This window comes from Zeugodacus cucurbitae, chromosome 3, assembly GCF_028554725.1.
Source record: "Zeugodacus cucurbitae isolate PBARC_wt_2022May chromosome 3, idZeuCucr1.2, whole genome shotgun sequence".
In the NCBI taxonomy this organism is placed as follows: Eukaryota; Metazoa; Arthropoda; class Insecta; order Diptera; family Tephritidae; genus Zeugodacus; species Zeugodacus cucurbitae.
In genome coordinates this window covers 18,419,005-18,435,112 of record NC_071668.1, presented here as the reverse complement: position 1 = coordinate 18,435,112, position 16,108 = coordinate 18,419,005, and the positions used below count along the sequence as shown (strand labels likewise).

Sequence of the window (16,108 nt, the reverse complement as noted above, 5' to 3'; positions counted from 1 at the left end):
TGCTTCAGTATATTCTTCTATAAAACAAAAACTTTCCTTTTCTTTCCATAACTTTACAGGATGATCGCCTACATTTGCGACGTCTACAGACCCAAATCAGTTCCACCGAAGATTTGCGTTGCCTCTTCGTTTTACTTTTACGACGATTCAATCCGAATTTACACACCAAACAGTATCTACAAGATTTGGTGGTAACCAATCATCTATTACTTTTAATACTGGATTTCATAACACAAACGGAGGGTGATACCAGCATCAAGATGACCGAGCATATTTCACAGTGAGTACAACGCTAGCCAAAAATCTGTTCATTTAATTAACAAAAAAATATCTTAAACTCAGATTCGCCACGCTCGAGGTGATGAACTATTATGGCATGCTATTGGAGGACTTCAACAATAATGGCGAGTTCGTGAATGACTGCATATTCACAATGATGCATCATGTGGGCGGTGATCTGGCACAGATCGGTACATTATTCCAGCCGATTATATTGAAAACCTTTTCACGCATTTGGGAGGCCGATTATGAGCTTTGTGATGTAAGTTGAACGATTATTCTCTTTTGATATATACATATAGAATAATTTTTGTAACCCTTTCTAGGATTGGTCCGATCTAATTGAGTACGTCATACATAAATTTATAAATACACCACAGAAGAGTCCATTATCCTTGCCAAAAACCTCACTAACCGAACTAACCAAGGAACACAATCTCGAGAACACCGTGTGGTAAGTGTACTCAAGTTTTTTTCTGTTGGAAGAAATCTTCAATAATGTTTTCATAATGTTCTTAACATCCAGCGCCTGGACACAAGAGGAAATGGACACCTTATATTGGTATTACGTGCAGAGTAAGAAGAATAATGATGTGGTTGGCAAGATTGTGAAATTGTTCAGTAATAACGGCAATAAACAGAAGTCACGCATCTCGATCATACAACAATTGCTGCAGCAGGTAAGTTTAAACCACACTCTAACTAAGTTTCAAATAAAAACTCGTTTTCTAAATCTAACCTAACTTTCTTCTTTCACAGGACATTATCACCTTAGTGGAGTACGATGATCTTATGAAATTCGAAGACGCCGAGTATCAACGTGCTTTACTAACCACACCAACTTCGACTTCTACCGAATCGGGTATTGAGCTGAAGAATTCATCCAGTTTCGGCAAGCCCTCTGATGATATACAGGTATTTGTTTATAAGCTTCTAGACTAACATTTTTGCTGATAATCTTCATCTTTGCAGATTTTACGCGATCTTATTGTAAAAGAGAATAAGGAGAAACATTTAGTTTGGTTACAAAAGATATTGTTGGAATGTTGTTACATAAAATTAATCTTGAAGAACTGTTTACAACGTGAAGATCGTCAGAACTTACAATACGTCATGGAACCGGTTGCTTATCACTATATATGTAAGTTGAGTCTTGCTTTGTTTATTAAAATACCTATACTATAAAATAACGAAGAAGGAGGTTTTGTTGGAGAGAGTTAGAACTCATGAAAATATAATAATCAAGGAGGACGAATCTGAAATTCTTTTTAAGGCTCTCTTTTGATCCTATATTGAATTGAAATTCAAAGAAACTTCGATCTCAGCCTCGGGGCCAGATTTCGGGAATTTGTTCTAAGGTCAATTCATAATAGACTGATATAATGGATACTATCAATTCAGTAATTTGTAGTATTTAAATAGATTCGAAAGATTTATGACACACCCAATTTAAACAAGCCTTGAAATGTTCCTCTGTTCCCCTACCTAAATACAGCCTTAATAAATATTGATGTGGATCGGAGATACTGTTCAGTATCCGTTGAAGAAGATTTCACTAGCCGGTCCGTTTTAAGTTTCGGATCATTTTTAAACGAATCTGGGCAAACATATATGAAAAGACAGATAGATCTTCCCGTTCTAATAAATCTAGGTGAGATTAAAACAATTTAGATCGTTAGATCGTTCAATATGTCGTTACCCGGTACATCCCTATATCTAGAAAGCTTATAGGGGGTACGGTGCGATTGCGGATCCTAAATCGGGGCTAATGAGAGTACCGATCTTTCAACTATAGTTCAGAAAATGGACACGAAGACACGCCTTTAATAACTACTTACATTTCAGATTTTATTCTTATAAAAAATCTCAAAATATACCAGATTCTTTATGAGTCCAATATTGACAATTCTTCCTCATTCTACAATAATTTCAGTGAAAAACAAATCCATACCGGTTGTGCAGTGGAATAGCGATCAGGCAACAACAATGCTCTATCAACCATTCGTATTGCTGCTACACAAATTAGGTTTCCAGCTACCGGCCGATGCTGGTTCGATCTTCGCACGCATACCGGACTTCTGGACCGCAGAAATGATGTTTAGCTTGGCGCGCAAGTTGGGACCCTTAGACAAATGTGAGTAATTATTAAAGGTGGGGTATATGTTGAGTGGTCAATGTTAACAATTTTGAGCGTTTCGCTTTGTCCTTCTTTTTCTTTTCTACTACGCAAAATAATAATTTAATACACTAAAAAAAATCGTATAAAAAATAATTGGACGCAACAACAAATAATTCACAAATTATTATCAAATGGATATAATAATAATAATAAAAACAACAACGTAAAATCTTCCATACAATTACTACAAGCAAAAACAAATCGACAAAAATTAATTCACAATTTATCCAAATATCTTCAAATTAAAAAAAAAAAAAATAAATAAAATGTGTAATCTTTCGTACTAAATGTCAATAATGGTAATGCATCCCCCCGCACGTTCGTCGTACATTTTGCTTTGTGTAAATTTGTGCAATGTTTGTCTCCCATCTTTCTATTATCCTTTTACCACTCCACTATCTCTCTGTGTGTATTTCTCTCGCTCTGTCTCTCTTGTACTTTTGATCTTGTAGTGTTGATCAAATTCGATATGAGTCAGTTTGAGGAAGCAAATGCAATAGAGTTGCAGCGTTGCCATCATGCAACCGCGGCGCGTGGTTCGCTCAGCTCAATGTCCAGCCTGGAGATGGATATCAGCGGTAGCGATGAGTACACGACATTGGTGGCAAGCGCTATGGAAAATGCAAACGTGAACGTAAATGGTAATGGAAATGTAACGGCTACAGGCAGATTAAGCAGCAATAGACGTTCGAGCAGCGGTAGTGGCAGCATGTTGGCGCCGGTACCCGAGGTCGACCCTAAGTTGGAGAAGGCGAATGCGGCTAGCGATGTTTTTGCTGTGCCCAAATCGAAGCATTGCAATCCGATTATAAGGTGAGAAATACTATATTGTTAAGGTCTATGTTTGTTATTGCTTTTTTAAGACTACCGTCTAGTTTGGAGTCGAATTCATTTTCGAAAGTTCCGAAGTTAGGTTAGGTTTTGATTAGAAGACATTAGAAGTAGTACGCAGACGAAATTAAACTTATACGATCACATCCTCTCTTAAGATAATGAAGTGAAGGGAGAGACAAGTACAAACCTACAATTTCACAGGGTCCTTTTAGTATCAACAGTTCTTATATTTAGTATTCCAGGCAAGAGAAAATATGTAATATTTAATAATGACATCGAAACCTTTTCCACCGATTATGATATAACCCAGGGCGCTAACTCTGCCGAATAAGATGACTCAACGATGACTTTCGATATTTATGACTTCTACTGGATGTTTTGAGACCTCTACTGGAAGATCTGTTTACAAAAGAAAGGCTTTTTGGTGAAACTTTTGCCTCGACGGGATTCATACCGAAAAGGTCATCCGTAAACCACTCAATTCTTTTGCAAAAACTGAATCTTCTTGGTTTTCAACCAAGACTTCTTGAATGGGTATCCTCATATCTTACTAACAGAAAACAACAAGTTTTATTTAATAATACATTATCCGATTCAATTAGTGTCACTTCATGGGTTCCACAGGGTAGTCATCTCGGCCCGATTCTGTTCTTGTTGTTCATCAATGATATACCTTCAGTAATTAAGTTTTCAGAAATTTTATTATATGCGGATGATGTAAAACTTTTTAAATCATATACTTCTCATAATGAAAGGACTGAGTTGCAATCGGATTTAAATAATTTAGTTACTTGGTGTCACAAAAATGATATGCCACTGAATCTTAAAAAATGTAAAACGATGTGCTTTTCCCGTAGAACTGTTGATCTTTCCCCCTATGTAATAAATAACTTCAGTTTAGAGCAAGTTTTTAGCTTTGTTGATTTAGGAGTTAATATGGACCCTAAACTAAATTTTAATTCTCATGTAAATTCAATTGTCTTAAAAGCTAAAGGTGCTCTTAGCTTTGTTAAACGTTGGTCTAAAGAATTTAGTGATCCGTATATTACTAAAATTCTTTTTACAACATTGGTAAGGCCTATATTGGAGTATGGTTCTGTGGTATGGAATCCTAGCTATCAATCCCATTCTGATAAGCTTGAGTCCGTTCAAAAACAATTTTTACTTTTTGCTTTAGGCCACTTACATTGGGATTCAAGATTGTATCTTCCCCCGTATACTAGTCGTTTAAAACTTATAAATCTTCCCACACTCACTAGTCGCAGAGAAATGCTAGGTATAATTTTTCTAGTAAAACTTCTGAATGGTTTAGTTTGTAGTTCATTCCTTTTGTCTGATATTAAGTTTAATGTCCCATTGCGTTCATCCAGGCAGTTTAGACCATTATTTCTAAAATCTTCTAGAACAAATTTTGAGTTAAATGAACCATTCTGCCGAATATGTCATGATTTTAATTCGCATTCCAGCACATTTGATCCATCTGACTCAATATTTAGCATCAAAAAAACTATTTTGTCTTCTCTTAATAAATAATATTCATAAATTTTTAACTTTTTGTTTTTATAAATTTTTAAATCTCAGCTGTTGAAATGTTTCTTTCTGTAGCTGAGCAGTTTGAGAACCGGACGCTTAAAAATCTCTTGCCTTTCTAGACTCGGCAAATTCCGCTCGTATGCGGACTGCGCCCCACGCGTCGGTTGGGCGGGAGGAGGGTAATCGTTTGGGTTAATAAAAAAAAAATATGGACGACTTTTGAGAGCAGTATCGTTTAATTTATGTCATGTTATCCCTTATTAGAGTTGTTTTGACCCGCTCGTTCAAGATATTCTTTATAGGATATCAAAAGCATAACATAAAACCCTTAGGATTTCTGGAATATTTTATATATCTATTATCAATTTATATGTCTTCTAAGAAAAACTAACCTAAAAATTACAATTTATATTTTCAGATTCACACCAGATCCGGCACCTTTGCCGCCAGTGCCAAATTGGTTGCAGTTGGTGATGCGAAGCAAAATAAATACAAATGCCCCACCGACATCCGATACTGCCCATAATGTCAATAATACAGTGGCAGCAACAACAACAACAGCTAGTGAAAAGTAGGACAGAAAAACAAAAATTAAAACACAATTATATAATTGCTCATGTGATGATTTCTTTTAAAGGGTATGTTTTTTATATAGAAGTATAGAACTTTCACTTTAAATATAAGACAGAAAAGTATTAGAAATAAACAAAATGTTGGACTAAGGTTAGATCGCCAATTTGACACATGGTTTGACAGCTATACCTATAGGAAATTCTATACCTCTAAAAACACACTACAAAAACATTTTTATTCAATTTGTATAGCATCTGTGGAGGGATTTTTGATATGGATAGTTGAGAGTGTGGGATCAAGTGCATCCATATATTCATATATCGGTGGTCTATAGTTTAAAGTTTACTGTGTTGTAGTGTATTTGTTGTATTCCTTTCGAACCCAAAATATTTTAGTAAATAGTAGATATAACGGGTTAATTTGGTTAACAGCTACGATATAACGGGTTCTTAACTACACGGAACAGTCAAAATACCATACTCCAGATTTTCCAAGCATCATCTTTACGGTAGTAATTTTTTTACTAAATACCCTGAAGGCCCCCGATTATATTTAAAACCTTGGAGTACGCATTTGTTTGTTTCCGATAATTTGTATATTTGGTTATTAACACTTATGATTTTTTTCTTATTTAAGGTTCCGCGCTTACATTGATGCTTTAGAAGAAGCACATGTAAAACGAATGCAATATTAAGATGTTAAATAAAATATTCGAAAATATATATGTGCAGTGGTGGGAAGTCGTTGTATAAATATATATACATATACAAACGCACGCTTTGAAGTCTATAAATTGATTATACATATATTAACATATATACGAAATCTTCTACTGACGTTACACATCCAAGATGTACCGCTGCAGTACATACGGAAGCAAATATACATAGATATTTCTTTTTAATACATACATAAAATATATGTAAATTTGAAAAATGAAAATTTTCATACGCGGACAGCAATAACAAAAAGAAAGAGGAAGACCAGCTGTCGTTAAATCCATTGGCGTAAGCATAAAATTATTCATCCATACATTAAAAAACCTCATATGTACATTTGTCTCTGATTTTCCACTTCCTATAACAACAATTTATGGGTATCTATTTCTATATCTCGCTATACTGCTGCTTCTATTGTATCTGTAACGCTAACTAACAGTATGTGTGCTAAACTTATTGTACGGCCTTAAGCGTTATTTATTAAAACAATTAGAATTTAATACACTTAAATCCGTTTCCGAAAAGTTGTTCTACGAAGTATTAAAACTATTTTCTTTTATTCTATGGCTACTTGATATCTCTATATTCGATGGTTGTCCAGGAAGGGCAAATGGCCACGTGACTCTTTTTACACTATCTCTCTTTTAACATCTAATTTTTTAAATTTATAAATAAGTAATTTGTTATTTATACACATTATTCTCAATATATGGCAGAAAGGAAGGTTAAGAATGCTATGGTCTTTATCTATCAGTATCTATAATAAATTTTCAGACAGTAACCATCTTTCTAGAGATCATAAGCCAATTCAGTTTACTTTCATTTCAACATTTTCCTGATATAATGGGTCAAGATTATATATAATACCCCAACTCTCCAATGTATATCTCCGGAAATTGTTTTCATACGAATGCAGCACTTGGTACAATATTGTTTTCAGATTATAATCAAAATTACCTTCGGACCCATATATAAAATATTGTTGTTGTAAACGTATGGCGTCAATATTAAGGATAAAAAAGGTTTTTCGCCTCTACTTTGGTCTCTATTAGTAACGATTTACTTCCTTCTTACTAACCGATTGTTCCTCGAACACGAACTTAGCATTAATTGTTCCTTTTTCGAAATTGTTTCTATATAAACCGATAGAATCAGTCAAAGTTAGGATTGAGAAATATTCTCATAGTTATCTTTTTGGACAGCGATGTGATATCTCGGGTACATATAAAATGTTTGTTAAACTGCAAGCTTGTCAAAAAATACTATGTACTCAATATACAATGTACGAGAATTCTGGGGTCGTGCAGTGTGATAGATCAAGAAACTGGATGACTATTCATTCATTTTTGAATGTTCAGAATCTTTTTGTGAACCCAGTGGATTTTGGTTCGAAGAGTACGATCTGAAACCAAACTCTTAAGATCTAAGTATCCTGGAACAGATCTTAAGAGCTTTATATGTCTCTCCCTCTACTTTTGTCTTACATAAAATTGGCAAGGTATTTCTATATAGACGATGTCAAATATCTCCTTTCCGCTTTTTTGCTCTTTGTTCAATGCTTTATAAAAAGTATTACAGTGATCGGATTTAGTTCAAATATGTACCGGCTTGGCGCTATGTCCGGGGTATATGTTGGATGCGATAAAACCTCCCATCCGAGCTCCCGCAACTTTTGACGAGTCATCAGTGAAGTGTGTGTTCTGGCGTTGTCCAGGTGGAACACTATACTCTTACTGTTGGCCAATTCTGGACGCTTCTGGTCGATCGCCTGCTTCAAGAGGTCCAGTTGTTCGCAGTAGATGGTAGAATTAAGTGTCTGACCATATGGAAACAGCTCATAGTGGATGAGCTCCAAACACACAGCAAAAACCATCTTGGCCGTCAATCCCGGCTTGACCACTATTCGGGACGATTCACCGGCCTTCGACCACGACTTTTCCCTTGATATCCATTTTTCGTCGCCAGCCACTATCCGCTTCAAAAATGGGTCGAGTTCGTTGCGTTTCAGCAGCATAACGCTGACGTTGATTCGATCCAAAGGATTTTTTTGCGTCAAATCCTGGGGCACCCATACATCAAGTTTTTTTGTGTATCCAGCCTTCTGCAGATGGTTTAAAATGATTTGGTGACTAACTCCAATCTCCTGGGCGATGTCACGAGATGCCACATACCGATCTAACTCGATGTTTTCCATGATTTGATCGATATTCGTCGACAGAGGTCTTCCGAAGGCTGGCTTATCCATGCTGTCGTTTTCACCCGCTCTGAATCGTCGAAATCATTCCTCTGCAGTTACCATCCCCCAAAACACCATTAATCTCACGGAACGGATTTACCTTTAACGAAGGACAATTTTAAAATAGCGCGAATTTCGGCGTTAGTGAACTCCATGTTTACACGTCTCTAACTGTTGAACGCAATATCCAAATCATGCATAGCGTCGTTTTGTAGGTTATGTCAAGATCTTTCAAAGATGTATAGTATTGCCAGATACGAGCTCTGTAGCGCTTTATACATAGTAGCGAAATTCAAAAGACAAAAAGGCGGAAGGGAGATATTTGACAACCTATATATACCATGATTTTACTTTCTATTTGTTGTCTGAATATTATTCTTATTAGGGATTAAGCCTTCTTTGAATACTTAATGATTTATGAACCTATTTCCCAAACCTCCTCACATTTTTAGTGCTCTCCATAACAATTTTACTAATATTAACACTGAATTTCAACTGTACCAGCAATCTAAATACAATAACAGCAATAAATATATATAAATAATTATATTTAAATATAATATACAGCATATTAGGCAATATATAACATTAAGCACCTGATTTGAAATGAAGCAAAATATATTTATGAATATTTTAATATTACTTCTACCTAAACATGCATAAAAATAAATATATTTATATATGATTAAAACATATACTGCAACACTGCAGTACTTTTACGCATGATTGGCATTCATCAACATCAGAACGTAAGCAAACACCGTTAAATATATTCCATATAGAAACTTAAAATGTGAAAAAGTGAGAACTACTTTGTTGTTGCCATTGGCTGACAGTTAGCAATTGGCAAACGGCAGTCAGCAAATGTTTTCCATTTTATGAGTTTGCAGATAAGAAACACGAAATTGGAAAATTAATTAATTACAAAAATCTAATAGCAAATGTAGTTAAGAGTATGTTATATACACTTTATATGCATTTACATACTTATCTAACTGTGAATGTGCCAAGGAGTGTTACAGTAGCAGGTACAAATTAATTAAAGCGAAACGATTACGGTAATATGGATGAGAATATAAATTAAGTTTCACCTCGCACAAATACACAAACAAACACATATATATACAAGCACATGCCATTTAGATTGCTCATAAAGAGATAACATAAATATTTATTCACTCGAAATTTTTTGAAAAATACAAAAAAAATTAAAAAAGAAATATTGAAAATAAAATGTTAAGCAAGCATTGATGTTGGAAAAAGGGTGTCTGTCGCTCATTTAATGCTTCACTGCACATCCGTGTATTGGCAAAAATGTAAAAACTGCAAAAAAAACTGCATTAAATCCATTAAAAATATCTGATGAACTGAAATGGGTACAAATCGCTGGCGATTAGTGTGCATTATCAGCGAGTTGGGTTATGTGTTAGCCAAGCGCTAATGGGTAATGTGTGCGTAATTAATTCGCGAATTTATGGCGGTCGTATATGCAAAAAAATATAAAATAAAAAAATAGAAAATAAAAATCAGTTTGAAATTAAAAGGTGTGCGAATAATAATTTGAATTGCATAATAGTTTGTTGACCGCCGGTTGGAGTGGTCGCCAAAATGGGTTTAATTGCATACATATTTATAAGGCACCGTTATGTGCAAACTTTGCTCTCTTATGAAAAAAACATAAAAAAGTAGAAACACTGTAAGCGCGCTAGATTTGACAAGAGAAAGTATAAATATACTCTATGAAGTTACCGCAACCAAGTTTGCGCTGTTTTTCGGTGTTGTCTCACTTTTATTTATGCCAGTTGTTTGTTCGTTTCGCAACTCTCATCGACAAGCGGTTATCGAGATAATTATGCATTAAGTTTAAAAAAAGACAGTTATTTGTAGTTGAAAATTTCCATCTATTAATCAACCAGGATATATTTTTTCCATACTTTGATATTAGATTCATTCAACTTTCTTGATCTTTCGATTGTTGTGATCTGAGGGTCATAGCACTACTATTAGAAACGAGAATATTTCTCTTTCTAAGTGTATGCTTGGCCAAGTCGATTGATTAAACCATTCATCCATTTTTGCAGAATTATTAATTTAACGAAGCATAGGATTGCTATAAAACATTTCACTTGTGGAATAATACATCTAAATTCTTCTTCGATTCGCTACTACTCTGCTCATATATTTGAACTCTGCTCTATAGCCGTTGGATGATGTACAATTGGATGGTAATCGAGTATACAAAAAGCTCAATAAAGTAGAATAATCGAATGCAATCCAACTCTACTTGTTTAAGCTTATAGAGCTACATTCTGTCAAATAAGTACCCGGGAATTTGAAATAAAACACAAACATCTTATCAATCATCTAAATTTATTCAAAATAGGCCCCTTCAGAGGCAATACACTTCTTCCAACGAACAATCCAATCATCGAAACACTTTTTTAAGCTATATTCCGGTATGACTTTCAGTTCTCGTTGCGAATTAGTTTTGATGTCTTCAATGCTCTCAAAACGTGTTTGTCCACGAAGTGGTAATTTGAGTTTAGGAATCAGGAAAAAGTCACACGGCGCCATATCTGGAGAGTACGGTGGTTGTTCGATGATATATGTAGAATTTTTGTTCAAAAACTCATTCACAACGATCGATGATATATGTAGAATTTTTGTTCAAAAACTCATTCACAACGATCGCTTTGTGCGATTCACTTTTTGAAGAAAATTCAGATCTTTTGGCATCAATCGCACTGCGACTTTCCGCATACCCAAAACATCAACCAAAATATGACGAGAGGTCTCATGAAACACGTCCATTATTTGGTCTATATCTCGCAAACTATAATGACGATTTTCGAGCACCACTTCCTTTATTTTGTAGCCGTTTTCTTCAGTTGAAGAGGTCGAAGGCCGTCCTGTACGGGGCAAATCGTTCACTTCTTCTCGCCACTCTTTGAACGGTTTATACCAATCGTAAACTTAAGTTTTCGATATGGTTGAATCACCAAATGTTTTTTCAACATTTCCAACGTTTTGACACAAGAAATTTCAGTTGTGCCAACCGGGGAAAAAAAATTTTGAAATATTCTCAGCGGGAAAATTTAAAATGAGAATTTCCGGGTACTTATTTGACAGAATATATCAGTTGTTTGGTCATTTCGCCATTCTACCAATTATTATTAAACAACAAGTAAGGAAGGGCTAAGTTCGGGTGTAACCGAACATTTTAAACTCTCGCAATTTATTTATTTAACTTTATTTATATTATATAATACACAATTTGACCCACATATTCGTCATATACATATATTGTATAAAGTCCATTGAAAGTTGGAAACCATAATATTAGGTTAGAAGCACCGAGGTCCTCGTGTTCGATATATGGGGCCTTAAAAACCACATTAATAATGGGCTGCCACACTATTAACATAGTATTTGTGCAGAGTTCTGCACCGATATCTTCACTAGTGCTTACTTTATATATTGTAATGTAAACGATTCAGATCGTCTTCAAAGTTCTGGTATATAGAAAGTAGGCGTGGTTGTGAAGCGATTTGGCCTATTTTCACAACATATCATTGGGATGTAAGGTATCTATTACAAACCAAGTTTCATTGAAATCGGTCGAGTAGTTCCTAAAATATGGTTTTTGACCCATAAGTGGGCAACGCCACGCCCATTTTCCATTTTGTAAAAAAATCTGAGTGCAGCTTCCATCTGCCATTTCTTATGTGAAATTTAGTGTTTCTGACGTTTTTCCTTAGCGAGTTAACCCACTTTTAGTAATTTTTAACCTAATTTTTGTATGGGAGGTGGGCGTGGTTATGATCCGATTTCTTTCATTTTTGGACTGTATTAGGAAGTGGCTAAAAAAAATGACTGCAGAAAGTTTGGTTTATATAGCTCTATTGGTTTGCGAGATATGTACAAAAAACTTAGTAGGGGGCGTGGCAGTGGTCCGATTTTGCTTATTTTCGAAAGCAACCTTCCTATGGTGCCAAGAAATAAGTGTGCCAAGTTTCATCAAGATATCTTAATTTACTCAAGTTACAGCTTGCACATACGGACAGACATTCGGATTTGAACTCCACTCTTCACCCTGATCACTTTGGTATATATGACCCTATATCTAACTCGTTTAGTTTTGGGTGTTACAAACAACCGTTATGTGAACAAAACTATAATACTCTCTTTAGCAACATTTGTTGCGAGAGTATAAAAACACGTATGGCTATTTAAATGAATTTCATTCATCATTTACCAAAATCAAAGAAAAAATGTTGTTTAGAGAACAAAAAACCACCGACCTTTTCAATGCTTGAATTTATGTATCCCACTGGCTGCTCGGAGGATCGGTATCTCGTTAAATTCCACAAAATAAATAAAAAGTTATAAGCAAATTGTATATAAACGTTCTAATATAACAATTAATTCTATCATCTTTCATTCATCTTCACTACATAAACAGCACCAATGTTCCCGCTTAATTCTGCACCTCAAGCACCTCAACGCATTAGCATTGTTATAAAGCTTGGTAGCGCCTGCCGTTGAACACATTTTACACACCTTCAAATTGTATGTCGCTTGCCGTTTTTGGCATATAGTTTTTGTTTTTGTTCGGAGATTAGCATAAAATTTGCAAGATATGTTAATTTAATATGATAAAACTAACAGCACCGGTTTTGGTGTGGGAGCGTCATTTGTATGTCAACGTCTTTCGTACCACAATGGTATATGCTTTTAATAAATTCAATAAATTTGCAAAAAAAAAAAAAATAGAAAAAAATATACATATACAATACAAAAAAAAATAAAAATAAATAAATAATCTGCAAATATTTTAGTTTTCGCGATTGCCATTTCGTTTATTTAGTTCATAGCATCCGCTTCTTCTTGGACAGTTGGTTTCTATTAAAAGTTTTCATGTGTCATGGCATTTAACTATTTTGACAATTTCATTCACAAAATTTTATAGCATCTCGAAAATCTATATCTTATCTAAATTTTATTGAATTTAGCAAACAATTATATAATGCCACTTAAATGTTTCTTTAAGACAGGTGCTAATAGTTTCACACTATAAAACTTTAATTAACACTTTGTTCGGAGCAAAATTGACATTTATTTGCATAAAAATGTAGTAGAGTTGTAGAATTTAATAAGTGGGTGTTTCAATAAGTGTTTTAATAAGTGTTTCAGGAAGCTGTAAATAATATCTGAGACGACCTTTCTGATAGAGTTCCGCTTTAATTTCAGTGAATCTAGATAGTAACAAGTAAGGAAGGGCTAAGTTCGGGTGTAACCGAACATTTTATACTCTCGCAATTTATTTATTTAACTTTATTTATATCCGATTTCGGTGATTTTTAGAATGGGGCTGCCACACTATAAACGTAGTATTTGTGCAAAGTTCTGCATCGATATCTTTACTAGTGTTTACTTTATATATTGTAAAGTAAACGATTCAGATCGTGTTCAAAGTTCTGGTATATAGGAAGTAGGCGTGGTTGGGAAGCGATTTGGCCTATTTTCACAACATATCATTGGGATATAAGGAAACTATTACAAACCAAGTTTCATTGAAATCGGTCGAGTAGTTCCTGAGATATGGTTTTTGACCCATAAGTGGGCGATGCCACGCCCATTTTCCATTTTGTAAAAAAATATGAGTGCAGCTTCCATCTGTCATTTCTTATGTGAAATTTAGTGTTTCTGGCGTTTTTCGTTATTGAGTTAACCCTCTTTTAGTAGTTTTCAACATAACCTTTGTATGGGAGGTGGGCGTGGTTACAATCCGATTTCCTCCATTTTTGGACTATATAAGGTAGTACCTAAAAGAAACGACTCTAGAAAGTTTCCTTGATATACCTTTAGTAGTTTGCGAGATATGTACAAAAAACTTAGTAGGGGGAGGGGCCACGCCCACTTCCCCAAAAAAATTATATCCACATATGCCCCTTCCTAGTGCAATCCTTCATACCAAATTTTGCTTCCATAGCTTGCACGGACGGACAGACGGACGGACAGACAGACATCCGGATTTGAACTTTTTTTTTTGATATATATAACCCTATATCTAACTCGTTTAGTTTTAGGACTTACAACCAACCGTTATGTGGACAAAACTATAATACTCTCGTAGCAACTTTGTTGCTAGCAACTTTGTTGCGAGAGTATAAAAACAGGCTGTACTTGTTCTTTTCGAAAAGCATTACACATGAATTTGGACTATGGTTTTACTAAAAATTCACGACAATTATACGATCTTCATAACGAAAATAATTGATATTTGCTCAATACAAACATTTTCAGTAATCACTTCCGAAATATTGGGAATGTGTATGCAATCTCGAATTGAAATTCTGTGAACTTTATTACTGCTTAGCTGGGATAGTAGGCATATACTTTTAACAAGAGAGTTCCACTAATCAAATTTGACAACCTCTATAATAAATCTGACATTACCTCGCAGTTAAGACTTTAGACTAATCCAACATAAGCTTTTTCTAATTTCTGGCGAAATTAGTATTTATGGTGGCGACTTGACAGTCATCGGCTGGATAAAAAACTGTGTCTGTTTCGGTTATTTGTATCCGACACTTGGATGTTGTGTCTGCTGCAGGTATATATTATATTTGTCACAATCTTCAGAACATAACCAAGATTTAGTGTTTAGATTTAAAAAAGCCACATCTCAGTGAGGATTCTCCAGCTATGAGAACTATTCTAGCTAAATGCGAATCGCTTAGATTATAGATGATGATAACACTATTCCGTCTCACTATTTCTTATTGAGTTGTGGCTTAGATTCGTTCACAAATTTCGACTGGTTTTGATTCAGTTCACGGGAGCGCGCTTGAAACAATTCGAGACATAAATCTTTGATATTGTAATTGGCTGTTAGTGGTTTCTTTATCAGTTCCATTCTTCTTAATATTAACCTTATTAGTGAAACAGAAGAAAAACTAATTATAAGTATGGAACCTTGATAAACCATTCTAACTTAACGTCATTCCGAAAAATTCCTGACAGCTGTCGTCTAACCCTAAAACCACAATATCAAAACAACAACAAATATACATTTTTTTTTAATTTTTTACTCCTCTACACCTTAAAAAAGCTTGTCAGCAATAAAATATATCTACTTAACCATGAGATAATAAATTGCTGATCCATTCAACAAGATGCTTACTGCACTAAAACAGGCACTAACTCAGTGTTAAGTGTAAAAAGAGCACAGTGGCATTTATGTTACATACATACTTACTTACAAACACATGTGAGTTAACATTTGAAATGTGCAACAAAAAAGGCGCTGCAGTGTAACAGCTCGCTCGTATTTCGCTACAAGCGTGAGCAATTCATCAAATTTATTGCTTTCGAAAATTGCCAATTGATGGTTAAACAACAATAAAATCACAGCGAAACAATAAATGCAATAGTTTAGTAGCTGGCACTAGCTCTAGCCTTTTTATGGCATGTAATCAACACTCAATATTTTTTAAAGAGGTTATGTTGATGTATGTGTGTGTGTAAGTAGGTACAAGTGTCTGGAAGCTGGTTATAAGTAATTGGAAACCTTTAAGTCAATAAGTGTAGCAAGCAGCATTGCACGAAGCGAGGCAGCAATGAAAGCCAACACCTCCAAGCAACACACATGCATACACACACATACTTCCAGGTAGGTTAGGTATATAAGTACCATTTTCAGCAATTTATAACCAATTGACTAACTGTATGATTTTCGGTTGTAAATACATG

General features: G+C 34.8%; 1 protein-coding gene across 1 annotated transcript in view; it reads left to right on the top strand.

Moving 5' to 3' along the window:
• Positions 1-16,108, top strand: part of LOC105215085 (protein timeless) — a 46,194-nt gene that overhangs the window by 19,486 nt on the left and 10,600 nt on the right. Inside the window, exons 8-16 of the mRNA XM_011188839.3 lie at positions 60-280; positions 343-541; positions 606-733; positions 806-959; positions 1,039-1,194; positions 1,252-1,420; positions 2,213-2,413; positions 2,911-3,271; positions 5,244-5,396. Coding sequence (XP_011187141.2) covers positions 60-280; positions 343-541; positions 606-733; positions 806-959; positions 1,039-1,194; positions 1,252-1,420; positions 2,213-2,413; positions 2,911-3,271; positions 5,244-5,396 — 1,742 coding nt within the window. The remainder of the gene's footprint in view (positions 1-59; positions 281-342; positions 542-605; positions 734-805; positions 960-1,038; positions 1,195-1,251; positions 1,421-2,212; positions 2,414-2,910; positions 3,272-5,243; positions 5,397-16,108) is intronic.